This window comes from Hippopotamus amphibius, chromosome 12 (assembly GCF_030028045.1).
Source record: "Hippopotamus amphibius kiboko isolate mHipAmp2 chromosome 12, mHipAmp2.hap2, whole genome shotgun sequence".
In the NCBI taxonomy this organism is placed as follows: Eukaryota; Metazoa; Chordata; class Mammalia; order Artiodactyla; family Hippopotamidae; genus Hippopotamus; species Hippopotamus amphibius.
The window spans coordinates 1,856,577-1,872,012 of NC_080197.1; the positions used below are offsets into that span (position 1 = coordinate 1,856,577).

Consider the following 15,436-nt stretch of genomic DNA (forward strand, 5'->3'; position numbering starts at 1 on the left):
AGCAGTCTGACGCCTCTGAGAGACAAGACCAGCAGTGCCAGGATGCCCTGGAAGTGCCACGCGCCATGGCCACCACGGCATGTGAGCCGACGGGCACCCAGGGCAGTGTTGGCCAGGCGGCTTGCTTCAATGGCTCACTCACTCTCTCACTCACTCAGCACACACAGTGCCTACTGTCACAGCACAGAGACACCGGCAGGGCCCCTGCCTTCAGGAGGCCTGTCCTTAGGTGAATAAATAGCAAGTATGATGTCAGGTGGTACTAAGCGCTATGGAGGAAGTGCCGCAGGACAGTGAGGTAAAGACAGGCCAGGCTTGGAGGAGGGCAGGTAAGTCAGGTCTGATCGCTCACCCAGGCCACCCACTCCTTGGCGCAGCGGGGCCCTTAGAGAGGAAAGGACACGCACTGTTCTCGTCTGGGGAAACCTGCTGGGGCAGCGCCCAGCGGTCCTGCAAACGTACCCCTCCTCCTGGGGGCAGAGCTGGGCTGCGTCCCCTGCGGCCCCTGGGATTTGGCCAGTGGGGTTCAGGCGGGATTGGTGTTTGCTGTGTCCAGGCCCAGCCGATCCCGTGCTCCTCGCTCTGGGCCCCGAGCGACCGCCCCCAAGTGACCTTCCCACGAGCAAGAAAAGAGCCTCTGTTATGTTAAGTTTCTGAAATTGTGGAAATGCCCGGCACAGCCCCAGCCCACCCCGACCCCGCCCTTCCCTACCTGCAGTCCGCGTGGGAGCAGACGTCCCACTGGGAGGCAGCCTCCCTCCGGGGGCTGTGGACGCGTCGGGGGCCCGCGGAGCAGACGACACGTTCTCGACACACCACGGCGACGCTGCAGACTAGGAAGCAGGAGAGGCTGCCCCTCGCGAGGCTGCGCTGCGGCGCTGGCTCCCGGCACGTGGAGTGCACAGCTCCGCACATCTCACGCCTGACGCCACGCCCGTGTCTCCCGTCCCCACGGCTCCCGCTCAGAAATGTCGCCGCAAGGAGAAGCCTCAGGAGCCTGTATGCGAGTGCAGGGGCCCGAGAGCTCCGGCCGCCCGCTGCCTTCCTGCTGGATTTGCAAGGTTTGTGTTAAGCGGGGAGGGGCTCGTTTGCCTGCCTCAGAGCTGCGCATGTCCCCACCAGAGCAGACGTGCGGTCTCAGGAGGAGATGGTCCCCCATCCACACGCCCACGGGCCCTGGGGAGGCGAGCCCCTGCGGTTGGGAGCAGCCGGCCCTCCCCTTCCCCGTCGCCAGCCCCAACTTCTCTGCCTCCGGGACCCCCGGAGGTGGTCAGGCAGAAAGCACGCATGTCTTTTCCCCCATTGTCCAGCAGAGGACAGGCGCGGCAGGACCACCAGACCCAGCCGATCCCGGGACAAGGGCCCTGCAGGACACAGGTGCTGCCCACAGCGGCCTCCTCCCCTTGCACAGGCCCGGGCACGGCTGGGCGCGGAGGGGCGAAATCCCACCTGCCGGTGCTGACATCAGCCTGAGGAGCTCTGAGAGCCGGGACGACAGGCTCTCCAGCTGTGCCAGGATGCCTGCCAGACGCGCGCGTGTGTGTGCGTGTGCGCACGCGTGCACAGACCCACGCGCGTGCAGACGCGCCCTCGGGACTCATTACCAACGCACTCGTCCCTGCAAGGTTCCTGCCGCGTGGCGGTGAGGACCACGGGGGCAGACTCTCCCGGAGGCGGGGACGTGAAGTGGATCGGGCCCACGGGTCAAATCGGGCCCACTGCCTGCTTTTGTACATAAAGTTTTATTGGAACCCAGCCGTGGCCGTTGGTTTACATATGGCCTAGGGCAGCTTTCATGCTACAGAGGCAGAGCTGAATCGTTTCAACAGAGGCCAGTTAAGCCACAAAGCCAAAAACACTTACTATCTGGGCCTTTGCAAATCAATGAACTTCTACCGGAACTGACTTTTGGGGCGCACAGCCCAAGGCCTTCAATAAAACTGCCCGCACAACGAAAGCCTCGCTCCCTTCCAGTTTGCTTTAATCCTGGTGACGTGTGAGAGGAAGCTTCTGGCTCGGTGTGTACCTAAGACTCTTCAACACGTGCGTGCCCCGCCCCAACACACTCAGGGCAGCCCTCAGGCTCTGAGTGTGGACAGACAGTCACGCGGCCAGACGCACACTGCTCTCTCTGCTTTACACTTGTTTGACACAACGTCCATCGTAACAAACAACACCGGCGTTCCGACTGCGCGCTGATAGAGTCTCCTTTTAGAATAAATTTATTCCTACTAAAAATGAACCACTAGAGAAAATCTTAAGCAAATGACAAGTGACAGTTGGACCTGGCGAGAGCCTTGAAGGCCGGTGGGGGCCCCAGAGCCAAGCCGCCGGCACCCCCCTGGGCGTGGGTGGTGCACTGGGCCTGGCCCGGCCGCCACCGGATGCTGAGTCTGGGAAACCGCGCCCGGGCTCCGGGGTTGATCCTTGAGCGCCCCCTCCCCCCACCAGTCCTCACCTCTGTTTCACCATGACCTTTCCATCCCGGGCAGCCGGCGCAAGGGCGGGTGACTGCCCTGGAAACGAACTCCCATCTCAGGGGATTGAGGCAGGAAGGTGACTTTCTGTGACTGAAACTGAGTAGGACCCTACGGAGCCCTCCTGGGCACGAAAGCCTTTCTGTGTCCCCTGTTTCTCCTTTGCAGGGAAAAGGCTTCCGCCTCCTAGACCGGCCTGAGTACCAAAGAGCAGATTCAAAGCCTTGCTAAGCAGGGAAGTGAGGGAATGCAGAAATGAAGGAGGAGCAGTCAGACTGAGCGCAGCCGTTTACGCAGGGTCCCGGCTCCTGCGCACAGGGTATACAGGACAGCCTCTTTCAGGTCCTCTGCGGGAACTGAGGCCCCCACCCGGGTGCAGGAAGGCTGCTTCAGGCTGAGCACAGCATTCCTGGGGCCCTGCCCTGTTCCATGCCCTGCAGCCCTCACCCCAAGTTTTGCCTATAGAAACTTCTCCTCGAAAACCGTCGGGGAGTTTGGGGTTTTGCGCACGAACCGCCTGTCCTCCTGCGAGCCCCGCAGCAAACACTTCTCGGCCCCAAACTCCGACGGTTCGGTTCGTTTGGGCCCACTCTGGGCCAGCCAAGCGAACGTGTGTTGGGTGATGCGCTGAGCTGGACACACCCTCCTGTTCCTCCTTTAATCCACGACGGCCACACTCAGCACCTCCGACGCCAGAGATGTCACCGCACCCGGCAAGTCTGGGCGACAGCAGCTGGGCGCCCTATGATTTAACTCAGCTCTGACACCGTCTACCTGGAGAGGGCATCCATCTCACAGGTGAAGGGCTCGGTCCCCCAAGACACCCCCACTGCAGACGCCAACTGCCAAGTCCAGGTTGTCACCTGCGCTTCTGATCGACTGAGGTTCCCACAACCCCTCCCCGGGTTCGATTAATTTGCTAGAGCAGCTCACAGAATTCAGAAACCCTGTCCACGCACTAGGTTATTGGTTCACTGTAAAGGGTACGACTCGGGAAGGGTCAGACGGAAGAGGCGTAGGGTGAGGTAGGGAAGGGGCTCGGAGCCTCCACCCAGCGCCATTCTCTCCGTATCGCCACGTGTTCGCCGCCCCCGGAAGCTCTCCAAACCCCATCCTTTTGGGTTTGTCTGGAGGCTTCATTACACGGGCACGATTGATTAAATCGTGGGCCGCTGGCGACCGATTCCACCTCCAGCCCCTCCTCCCTTGGAGGGGGACTTTGTGGGGGGAGGGGAAAGGAAGGTCCCAGCCCTGCGGTCACAGGGTTGGTTACCTGGAGGCCAGCCTGGCCTTAGGTTCCCTTGGGACTTTCCAAACGTGCCCTCGTGCGCATAAAGTCAGGTGTGCTAGGACGGGTTTACTATGATGTCTGAGGACGTCTTTTTCACTCTTATCATTTAGGAAACTGCACAGGTTTTAGGAGTTCTGGCCAGAAACAGGGATGAGGGCCAAACGGTACATTTCTTATTTAAGTCACAGTATCACATGAGGTGAAGGCAGGGTGATATTCACAACACGTCACCGTGGCTGTGGTGTGTGTGGTGGGAGTCTCACCTGGGGGGCCCTGCGAGGTTTCTGCTGCATCTCCACTTTTTAACCCCCCACCCCCCCACCACCCACTTTTTGTGTCAAAAATGCAGGAAACAAAACACACCCATCGGGCCGAGGAACGAAGCCTAAGCCTGAGTAACAGGAGAGGGCCGTCCCTGCGCAGGTGGGGTGAGGTGCTCCCACGGACGGGATTATTTCATGGGGTCTCACCACCATGTTATCAAATTGTTTCTCAGATTGGGTTGCAATTTCCCTTCAAAGGGAAGAAGAAAATGCTGGCTGATGGCCTTGATGATTGAAATACAAATCTGTACAATGAGTCCTTCCCTCCTTCAGGAAAAGCAGCCTCGTGGGGGCTGCTGGGGGCAGGTGACCCTAAGGGAAGGGACACAGAACTGCCCCCGGCACCGCAGCCTCAGGGTCCACGCCCCTGGCTTCACCAAGACCATCGTCATCACAGGCAAACCATCATTCTCCATTTAGTACCTTAGTCATAATCGGGAACAAGTGCGAATGGGTAGACCGAAGGAAGGTGTCAGAGGTCAAAGGCCACAACCCAAGTCCCCATCCCACCTCCTTCCACACACCAGAGCAGTCACTGGACAGTAACCAGAGAGAGGACCCAATGTGAGCAGCCCGTCCACCCTGGAGGACGCAACTGCCCTTCTGGTCTTTCTCTGTTCTCTGTAATGCTGATCTTCTTACTGAAAAGGCGAAACCTTGACCTTCTTAGACACCCAGTGTGGAGCTGGTCCAGGCTCCAGGAACAAGCCCATCAGACTCCATTCGCAGGATCCCGGGAGGAGAGGCCGGGGCTAACGCTGAGAGCTTCCCCACCCACCGGCAGAAGGGTCTGCACTCACCCTCACCAGCTGCTGCGGGAAGGGCCCGCGCGAGTTTTCTGGCACGTTGATGGGCGGGATGACCCAGTCCCGTTTCTGCCGCCTCAGCCCATTGGAGCTCTGACGCTGCGGCCATGGCAACAGCACGTCGTTTGGAGGCTGGACGGGGTCCAGGGCTGTGCTCTTCTTTCCTCTCTGCAGCGTTATTCGGAAGGGAGAGAAGAGGCAAAGAAGCCTGGTTAGGTTTTGCAGAGGAAAAGGCATCTGTTAGAATCTGTACTCTTCTAGATCCAGGGAAAAACTGGTGGTGTTGGGAAAAGTGGGGACGCGTTAGGGAAAAAAATTCAGCAAGACCCTCATCTCTGCAAAGAAATGGGCAGATTACATGGGGGTAAAGAAACCATAAACAAAGAAAAGATATAACTGACTATTTAAGCAGTAGATCAGGGCTTTTTAAGCCCGAAACAATGGAAAAAAAAATTACAAAGGAAAATACTCATGCATCTTAATTTAAAACCCTTGTTTATGAAAGCATACCCTAAAAGCAACTGGTGAATTTACAACAAATCTGACAAAGGGTTAAGAGCTTCACTATATAAAGAGTTCTTACAAATCAATAAGAAAAAAAATGGAACTTCATTATAACAGGAAAAAGGAACGAATAGATAATTAACAGCAAAATAAATACAAAGAATCAATAAACTCATGAAAAATGTTCACGTCTTCCAGTTCTCAAACAATGCACGTTAAGCAATATATCCTCCTTACCCATCAAACTCACAAGAGTAAACAAAACGAATCCTTGGCGGAGGAGTGTGTTGTGAGTCAGCAGATGGTTGAGGGTGTGGCACTTGGTGTTAGACAGACCCGGTGTCTTATGTTTACCTGCATCCAAAGATTCATGTGACCTGGGCAAGTCCCTTCATCTCCCTAAGCTCCAGCTACTTCTTTTATAAGATGGGCTTGATAATAACAGCACTGAATTCAGAGGGTTACTATGGAAACTAGAGTGATAAGGGCCCATGCCTGGCGGGAACCAGCGGGACTGGAGGTCGGCTGCTCTGACGTCGATGGGGCCCCTTGCTACCGGGACCAGCATTTTGCCAACGACTATCAAGAGTCTCAGTGACGGTCCTCGCTTACGACCCCATAACTCCACAGCTGGAAATCTGTCCCAGCGAAACTGTGTGTGGGCAGAGCCCTCCAAATGAAGATGCTCATTGTAGCTGTCTCTATAATGATGCTATGGACATGTAAAATCACAAAAATATCAACACAAAATTCTGGAAGTCCAACAGTAGTAAATGATAGTTAAATGTATTACACTATGTCCATATCTTGGGATACTACATGTCATTAGAAGTTATTCTTTGAAGACACGGAGAAATACCATACAATAATAGTAAGTGGAGAAACGGCACCAAAGTACACAGGCAGCATAAGTCCCCACGTTGTTTTTTTTAATAAATATTTATTTTCTTTATTTTTTTTGGCTGTGTTGGGTCTTACTTGTGGCAGCAGGATGATCTTTTGTTGAGCGTGTAGGCTTCTTTCTAGTTGTGGCACATGAGCTCAGTACTTGTGGTGCATGGGTTCAGTAGTTGTGGCGCATGGGTTCAGCAGTTGTGGTGCAAGGGCTTAGTTGCCTCGCAGCATGTGGGATCTTAGTTCCCTGACCAGGGATCAAACCCACGTCCCCTGCATTGGAAGGCAGATTCTTTACTACTGGGCCATCAGGGAAGTCCCATAAGTTCCCACATTTTTTAGAAGAATAGAGAAAAGACTGAAAGGAAATATGTAGAAATGTAAACTCTGGTTTTCTCTGGTCACCAGTGAGTTTTTATTTTACTTTACTTCTTACATTTCTGTATTTCTGAATGTTATACTGTACATGAAACTGTATAATTAAAAGAACCAACAGAGCCCACGTGCACACAAGGCACCCACACCTACGTTGCCTCCATATTTATTTCCCAGGCGCCCCGTGTGGCGGCCTCAGCACCCTTTTCATGGTTGATGTTCATTTTACTCCGAGTCTCGGAGCCAGTAGCACATGAGAGCTCCCCTGGTGGAGACGGACCTCGGGCCAGCACAGCCCAAGGCAGAGAGGACAAAGCTGGCTGGAGGCGCCTGGCCCTAGGCGGCCCCTGTCCAGTCACGGCAGGGTCCCCACCCTCAGCTGAGTTCCGACCCAGTGAGAACCCGTTGGTCTTGGCATTGCCCGCTGTGGACAGAGGACCTTCCCCTTTCTAGAGAACCTTGTAACGTTGCAAAAAAGTTACACAGAAATAAGTTTGACACATGTAGACAAAACTAATTGATTAAAAAAAACAAGACAAAACTGCTATCAGTCCTGAGCACCCAAACTCAATGCCACGTCAACGGAAAAGCTCATCTGGACGAGTCACACGCCAGTGAGACCCCTCTGGGACTCTTCCCCCAGGGGCCCGGCTGCCTTTCGTGTTGAGCTCCTGCATCTAAGAGTCTGAAGCAATTGAAAACCGAAAGGCTTCCCAAGGTCGCTTCCCATCCTTCATCAGAAGGATCCACGCGAGGCGCGTGCATCCCCAGTGTCCTCGATTCCTGTGGCAACATGACATTCTCTCAGCGTCTGTTCAAGTCACACTAACAGATGCTGCCTTGTGACCAGCCCCGCGTCTCTCGCGGTGACAGGGGCGGGGTGCTCTCTAGGCTCCTTGATGAGCGTCACGGACCGACCGGGACACTCCTGGCCGTGCACCCCGCCTGCAGCCAGGACGCAGACAGCTGCTCTGCGTGTACCCGGGGCAGCCAATGCCTCGTGGGCACGGAGCGGTCCGCACCGTCCCCGCCTGCGTCCTCCCTACCGCCAGGGCTGCAGGATGGTCACCCCCCTCCTACCAGGGAGGCGACCGGGGGGCTCAGAGAGGCCAAGTAACTTCTGAGGGCCACACAGCTCTTTAGGCAGAGGTAGGATCTGCGTGCTGGGGGTCGGGCCCCAGGGCGAAGCACCTCCGTCCTTTCCAGGGCATCTCTGCCTGTGAGGTCGCACCCCCTCCGGGTCCTCCTGTCAGCGTGTGGTGGGCAGACGTGGACATTCCCACTGAAGAGGCCCAAGGACGTCGGTGAAAACCCTCAGAGCGGGAGAGGCACCTCTGAGTTCCCGCAGCGTCAGCTTCCAGGTTAGAAACGCGAAGTGTGAGATTCCCACGCGTACTCACCCCCTGTGTGTTCAGGGAGGCCTCCGGGGACCGCCACGCTCCACAGACAGACACGCGGCCTTGCCGGGGCCTCCTCCCCGCTCAGGAAATGAGGGTCGCCTGGCCCAGGCGCCTGTCTCGGGAGAGGGGACCTGCTTGGCGTTTGCTCTGAGCGCATTGCGTGCGGGAGCGGGGTGGAGGGCGCTGGGCGGGGGCCCCAGCCACAAGCACCGCCTCTGGGAGGCGGGGCAGACTGGCGCGGGTGCCCCCACGTCTCCCGTGTGCGGCGCAGAGAACGCGGGTCGGCCTCACCCGCTGATGCCTGCGCACCTGCAGAAGCTCACCTGAGCCTCTGAATCTCAGACTCAGGATTTCCCACCGAGCTGCTCTCCTCTTAAAAACCTGCTTTGAACACGGATGGACCTAGAGATTATCATACTCAGCAAAGTAAGTAAGAAAAAGACAAATACCATATGATATTACTTATATGTGGAATCTAAAATACGACAAATTAACATATCTACGAAACAGAAACAAACTCATAGACAAAGAGAACAGACTTGTGGTTGCCAAGGGGGAGGCAGAGTGGGGGGAGGGAAGGATTGGGAGTTTGGGATTAGCAGATGCAAACTATTATATATAGAATGGATAAACAACAAGGTCCTATTGTATAGCACAAGGAACCATATTCAATATCCTCTGATAAACCTTAATGGAAAAGAATATGAAAAAGAATATATATGTATAACTGAATCACTTTGCTGTACAACAGAAATTAACACAACATTGTAAATCAACAATACTTCAATAAAATTAAAAGAAAAAAAAAAAAAAAACCTGCTTTGTCTTCATTTGCTGAGGCTGAGCTTGTGTGGCGTTAATTTCCCTGGTGATGTTTAAATAAATTGCACATATTTGGTACTATTTTAAAGCTGTGAGACAAATGTAATAACAAAATCTGGCGAAGATCAACGCCAGACCTGAGCTCGCATCGGCCGGGAAGACACGCCCGCTTCCCTGGGGGAGGGGCGTCGCCGGTGACAAGGACGAGGCGTCACCCGAGGGAGCGCGCACGCGCTTCTGGACCCGCGATGACCTCAGCCCGGTCAGCTCGCAAGCCTGACGCATAATCGTAAGAATCGTAAGTAACGCTTCCGGCCACTCTCGACGGTGCCTCCGGACAGCCGACAGCTGCCGACGCCGCGCTGCGCCTGGTCACGCGTTTCTGAGCCGACGATGGTGGGTGTTAGGTGAGAACACGCACGTGGCCTCTTCGGTCCTGATACACGTGGCATGTTCACATACAGACCTGTACAGGCACACGCATGCATGGACGTGCACACATGTGTGCACGCACACACGTTACATGTGCACACGCGTGTGTTTATGTACCATACACACATGCATACATGTACACGTGTGTGTTTCATATGTCTCTCTCTCTCCCTGTGTATAATGTGTCACAATTTTCTCAAAACCAGCAGCCTGGCCCTGACAGGCTCCTCACAGACAGCTCAGACCAAATCAGAGGTCTTGTAACTGGTGCGGGTCGGGGCCTTGGCTTCAACCAAGCTCGTACCTGCAGGTTTGCAGGATGGTGAGCACTGAGGAAATTGCCTGGCCCTCTGCTCAGCCTCAGCCCAGCCCAGCCCCCGCGAGCAGTCAGTGCTCCACCAGCGGCCGCTGAGCGGGGATGGTGTACTGTGGGGGTGGCAGCGTTTGGGCCCTGATGCGGTTCCCTTGTACGTCCGTACACAATCCCGCCGCACCTCTGTCCTGCTGAGGTGAGTCTGGGTGGGGTCTGCCGGCCCTGGGGACCCTTGGAGCCCTGTCCCCAGGAAGGGGTGGCAGATGGGCTCCTACACGGGCATCTTGAGGGGCCAGGACTGCTCAGGACACACGTCCGCCCCATCTCACCCACAGACAGGCCTTTTCCAAAGGGCGCAGAGGAAGGGCGGGGGCCACGGCCCCCAGGTACAGACCAGGCAGAGGCCAGACGCTCATTTGTGAAGCCCTAAATCTGTCTGCTTCTTAATCAGCTTTTATTTACGAAGTGTTTCCCATCTCAGACGGCCGCTCCCCCCGAGCCTTAATCAGCCGGGCTTAGCGCTGGATTCGTTCTGCTGCCGATGCCCTGAGATGGTGATTTTCCAGGGAGGGGCTCCCCCGGGCTGGGGTCCTAGCGCCGGGCCTGGGACCTGGAGGAACCTTTTACTGCCTCTGGGCCTAGGTCTCCCCTCCAGGGGCTGTGCTTCGAGGGCAGCTGGGGTGTGGGCAGGAAGCGGGGTGGAGTGGGCCTTCCCGTCCCATGCCGGGGAGGTTCGGTGGTCTCGCTCCTGAGCAATGCAGGTGAACCACGGAGTCAGCACCTCAGCAGACGCGTACTTTGTAAAGACAACAACATCCCGCGCTTGGGGGACGGCCCGGGCTGGTGCCCCCGAGGGGTGGGTACCTCACTCTGTTTATAGCACGCGGGGGTCTGAGAGCCTTCCAGGTCACCTCGTCTCTGGGCTTGGCGTTTCTCTCCTAGCAGGTTTTCTGGACCCGTCTCCGGTGTCGGCATCCTCTCTCCAGGGATGACGTGACAAGGCCCTCACGCTCAGGAACACAGTTAAATGCACTCAAGAGAAAAAGGGAGGAATGAGGGCAAGGACCGTCTTCCATTCTCACGGGAGCGCTGAGGCCCCAAATTCACGGGCAAGCTGCGCGATGCATGGCTCCCCATCATCATTTTCCACCCTCTCCCGGTGCCCAGCCCAAACCTGGAGCCCAGCCGTGACCCGCCCGCCTGCCCTCCCGAGGCGGCTTCCGCCTGCCAGCTCCTCAGCAGGCACACTGTCTTACTTTGTCAAGCTCCCAGCAGCCCTGTGCCCGCCCGGGCCTGCTCTCCCTGTGAGGAGGGCTGCTCTGTGTCTGACGTGAGTGTAATCGAGCGTGACTTCTAGGTGAGGTCTGCGGGGACTCCCTGGCCTTGGGGAGAAGCAGGGTCATTTCCCTTCCATCGTCATTCACAAGAGAAAGATGAATAATGCAAAACTGACCTGGGGCAGGTTTAAAATTATCGTCTCTTTTTTCTTTCTTTTTTTGAAAAAGTAGGAGAGAGAGAGAGAAAGTGTCAGAGGAGGACGCTAGTCATAGGCACTCCGATCTACATGCAAAAAGTTATAATTCGTCTATTTCTCTATTACCCAACCACTCGCCTGGCAGGAACACAGAATTAGGAAAAGCCAAGTATAAGCAAATAGGGGACTCATTAAACACTCAGGAGACTCTGAGCCGGGAATACAAACAGTCCAGACTCTGCCTTCAGGGCAGAAACGCTCTAACGCCCTTCCCAGCCTCGGTGGGCTGACCGTGGGGCAGCAGTGAATAAGGGACACAGTGTTCCCCTCTCCAGGCGACGGGCGTGGGGGGTGATGGGTCCCACTGTGAGACAGGTGGGGACCTGGGACCCGGGACCCTTTGCTGCAGTGCTTGCACCTGGACAAAAGTCTCCTCGAGCAGCAAAATACAAAGAAACTATAAGGGACTGAAAACAGCTGCCTGCATGTGCAGTTGGGGCAAATTATGGACAAGATAGAAAAAGTCCCAAAACCCAACTGCTACTTCTGAAGAGCCGGGAGCAAAGGCAGGGGGTCAGGAGCAGAAGCGGAGCCCTGTGCACGTCCCCTGCACACGTCCCCTGCACACGTCCCCTGCACACACCCCCACCTAAGCCGTGGGCAAGCCACCTGAGCCACCCTACGGCCGAGCACTGGACACACCCCTACCCTCACCCCGTACAAGGAACCACGTGGACGCCCGGCCGCTTCTGCAAAATGCGATGAGCTCCACTCTGCTCCAGAGAAGGTGGCTCAGCAGAAGCCACTGCCCGCAATGGGCGCCGTGTTTATGAAAACGGCTTCAAAACTCCCAGATCCCAGTGCGTTTCAGAGGCGCGTGCAGCAGCCCTGACCTTTGAAGGTGGCGTCACGGAGGACAGCCTACGGCCCCCCCCAGGCCGGCCCACGCAGCCATCAGGTCCTGGGCTGCCCTTCCTCGGCACCTTAAATTCCCCCCACTGTTGAGAAAACAGCATGAGCACAAGTCCGCCCGATTCAACCAAAGCTAAATTTATGGGAAAAATTTCAAGTTAGTTCCCGTGGGATGTGCCAAGCAGGCGAGGTGCCCGCCCACGTGCACGAGGACTGCCGGTCGCCCCCAGATGGCTCTCAGGACCCAGGGCAGTGCCTCGCTGGGAAGGCGCCCCGTGTGAGCCACGTCCCCTGATTGGCAGGGCAGCCCCGCGGACCCTTAATGCTGAGAGACAAGGCTTCTTTGGAGGCGGGAGCCTGTGGCTGCAATTTGCACAAGCAGATAATAAGGAAGGAAGAGGCAGGCAGGGAGGAGTTGTGTGTTTTAACCTCCCTGGTCTTCCCCGCTCTCTGGTCTCCAGACGGGGCCGCGTGCCCGGGAGCAATGCGTCCCGCCCCTCTCTGGGCCGTGGACGCCCGGCTGAGGAATGGGGGTCTGGGACCCGCACCCGCACGGAGCTTCCTGAGACGCGGGGAGGGGAAGCCCGCAGGATGGAGCCCTGATGAGGCCGGGGCTGCTTTCTTTTCCCTGTGAAGGTCAGCCAGCCCGCCTGTCTCAAGGCACTCAGCGTCACTGGGGCACCCCCCGGCACCCCTTTCCTCTCAACCAGCATCCAGCGTCCAGCTCTGCAGGCTCCTGTGCTTTCTCACGTGTAGCGTGACCAAGACCCCCTCACACAGTCACACCCGACCCCCTCCGTGGCCCTGATGGGGGAAGGAGGTGGCTCCCCCCAGCCACAGAAACACGACAGATGCGGGGCTGGGTGCCCCCAGGTTACGTACTTCGTGGGTCTGCACTCAGAATGAAACACCCGGGGAAGGACACGCCGTGTCTGCGCGGTGGACTAACACTGCGCGTGCCGGAACCAGGGTGGAGGAGCTTCGTCCCCGAGCACCAGTGCTGTTCACGCCACTGCCCTCTCTCGGATTCACCAGCCTTCCTGTGTTCAGTGCTTCCTTATAGCTTTGGGTTAAACACACGCCAGTAAAGGAAACAGCATCCTCCCCACTCCTCAGCTCTCCCAATGTCAAACCTGGTACTGATTTTCACGGAGGATAATTAGATTTCATAAAAAAAAAAAAAAGAGGCACCAAAATCTACAGATATTTCATTCCTCTATCTTCGACTTCCCTTTCAATATACATTTGAAAAATGGTACTTTCTGTTTGCCTGCAAGCATGTATATTTAAAATATTTAACTAGGGTTCTGTCTGCAGCCTTCTGGCCGGTTTCCATGGCAGCTAAGGACCGACCGAATAAAATGGTATTTAACAAACACAAAATAAAACAACAGAAAGATATCTCCGATCTTTAACAAATAGAGCACGGGAGCCATTCTACATAAACATTTGCATGAGTTTGGTTCTGAAAAGGCACTTAGTGGATTTTTTTTTTTACCTCCAGGACACTGTGGGGAAGACAAACGCCCTATCTCTGCCCCCCAAAGCACTACGGCATTTCTTACTTCCGATCTCTTCTAAGAAGGGGAGATTATTTCGAAAATACCCATAAAATCACACAAAGAAAGGTGTCCCGAATGAAATAGCATGATTATTTCCTTGTGTATCTATTTGGAAGGAACGTCTCAGGCTAACACTTCTGGACACGCTGCCCGCTGCGTGCGGGGGCTGGGGAGGCGGAGGGAGGCTGTCCCCTCCCACCTCGCTCCCTGGTGCCCACGACAGCCTGGGAAGGAAGGGGCTCCTCTCGCCTGGGCAGAGGCCCAGGGACTGGCCGGGCTCGCGGGGCTGTGACCGGGCTGGGGTCTGAACTCAGGCCGCGTCCCTCGGCCCCTCCCTGCTCCTCGCTCGGAAGGGGGAGCCCTGACAGGGCGGGTGGACGTCGCCCGTGCTCTGCGGTCCCGACACCCACTGCTACCGTGTCCTGGGCAGATGGGCCGGGGACGCTGCGGGCGGGAGCAGCCCCGGGGGGACCGCTGAGACGTCGTTCTTCGGGCATCTCGTATCCACGGCCATCCACCTGCGGGAAGGCTTCCTGGTCTCAAGTAGCGGCAAAACCGCGTTTCTTACAACAGATGCTCAGACCACACCTCCTTGCCCTCTTCAGCCTTGCGGCCCCCCAAAATGAGGACACAAGACAATGCACCCAACCGCGCAGCCCCGCGAGCGGGCAGGATGCAGCCGTAGCGGACGGGACCCCATCTCCGCTCTACGGGCCATGGTGAGAAAATTGGGGGGGGGGGGGGGGGGAAGCCAGAACGTTCACACAAGCCCCCCACACCCCCGTGTGTGTGTGTGTGTGTTCCCTACAGGTCGCTTGGCCATCCTCGCCCCCCAGCACAGCACGGACCCCCAGCGCCCTAGCAGCTCCCCACGAGCGGGGTCTCCGCGCTGCCGCCGCGCAGAGCCATCGCCTCCTCTGGCGGGGGGCGGGGGCGGGGGGCGGGGCGTCCTGTGCGTCTGTAGGGTGCTGGACAGCATGCCCACCCCAGCTGCTTGATGCCAGGAGCGCCCACCTCCCCCTGCTGCTGTCTGCGGCCGCCTGCCCCCAGCGCCCTGGCTGGGCACTTGCTCTAGAGACTCGAGACCATCATATTTTGCCCGCAGCAACGTACATGAAACGACTCTTCCGTGTACAGAAAAAAATACAATCACAGTAAAAATAAATAAATTACATTCGCCAGTGAAGCCAAAATGGATGACTTTTCCCCCCGAGTTGTTAGCAGTGAGACGGAGTGGCATTGCTCACGTTGGTGTCAATGAGTGAGAAAAATGGTCGGTTTTGTCGGTGCGGATGATTCTGGAAGGCTTCGGTCAGGATGAAGGTAAGTGTTTGATGGGCAGTGAGGGAAGGTCTCTCTCCTTTTCATACTCACGTCGCAGCGCATGCACTGCTGCAGGAAAGGAGAGGAGAAATGCAGGGCGCGGGTCCTGCAGAAGTGGCAGGACTTCACCCTGATACGACCATGGGGGCGAAGCGGTGGATTTGCTGGGGTGGGGATGGCCTCCTGCCCTCTGAGGCTTTTATTTTTTCAGGAAAAGGAGAATCTGAGAGAGGGGAGATGCTAGGATCCAGGCAGTGGGTACTGGGTTGTGGGACCTCCCAGAGCAGAGACGGGACAGCGGCCGGAGCACAGCGCGGGGGGAGGGGTGATGCACCCCATGAGGCAGCAGACGGAGCCGGGCTGGGCCCTGGGGCCTCCGTCCCACAGCAGACACGCAGCAGGAAGCGGGCCGGGCGCTGTGCTGGTCGACCTTCGGCTGCGGCGAAAGGAGCCTCGCCCTCCCTCCCCTGCTGTCAGCTCTCCCTGGGGCCCTGACACACCCTAAAATAGACACTAACACCTCACCAT

At 56.7% G+C, this 15,436-nt stretch overlaps 1 protein-coding gene across 2 annotated transcripts in view; it reads right to left on the reverse strand.

Moving 5' to 3' along the window:
* Positions 1-15,436, reverse strand: part of CDH4 (cadherin 4) — a 525,471-nt gene that overhangs the window by 124,610 nt on the left and 385,425 nt on the right. For both annotated transcript variants that reach the window (XM_057703942.1, XM_057703945.1), the window contains one exon: positions 4,892-5,065. In XM_057703942.1, the coding sequence (XP_057559925.1) occupies positions 4,892-5,065 (174 nt within the window). The remainder of the gene's footprint in view (positions 1-4,891; positions 5,066-15,436) is intronic.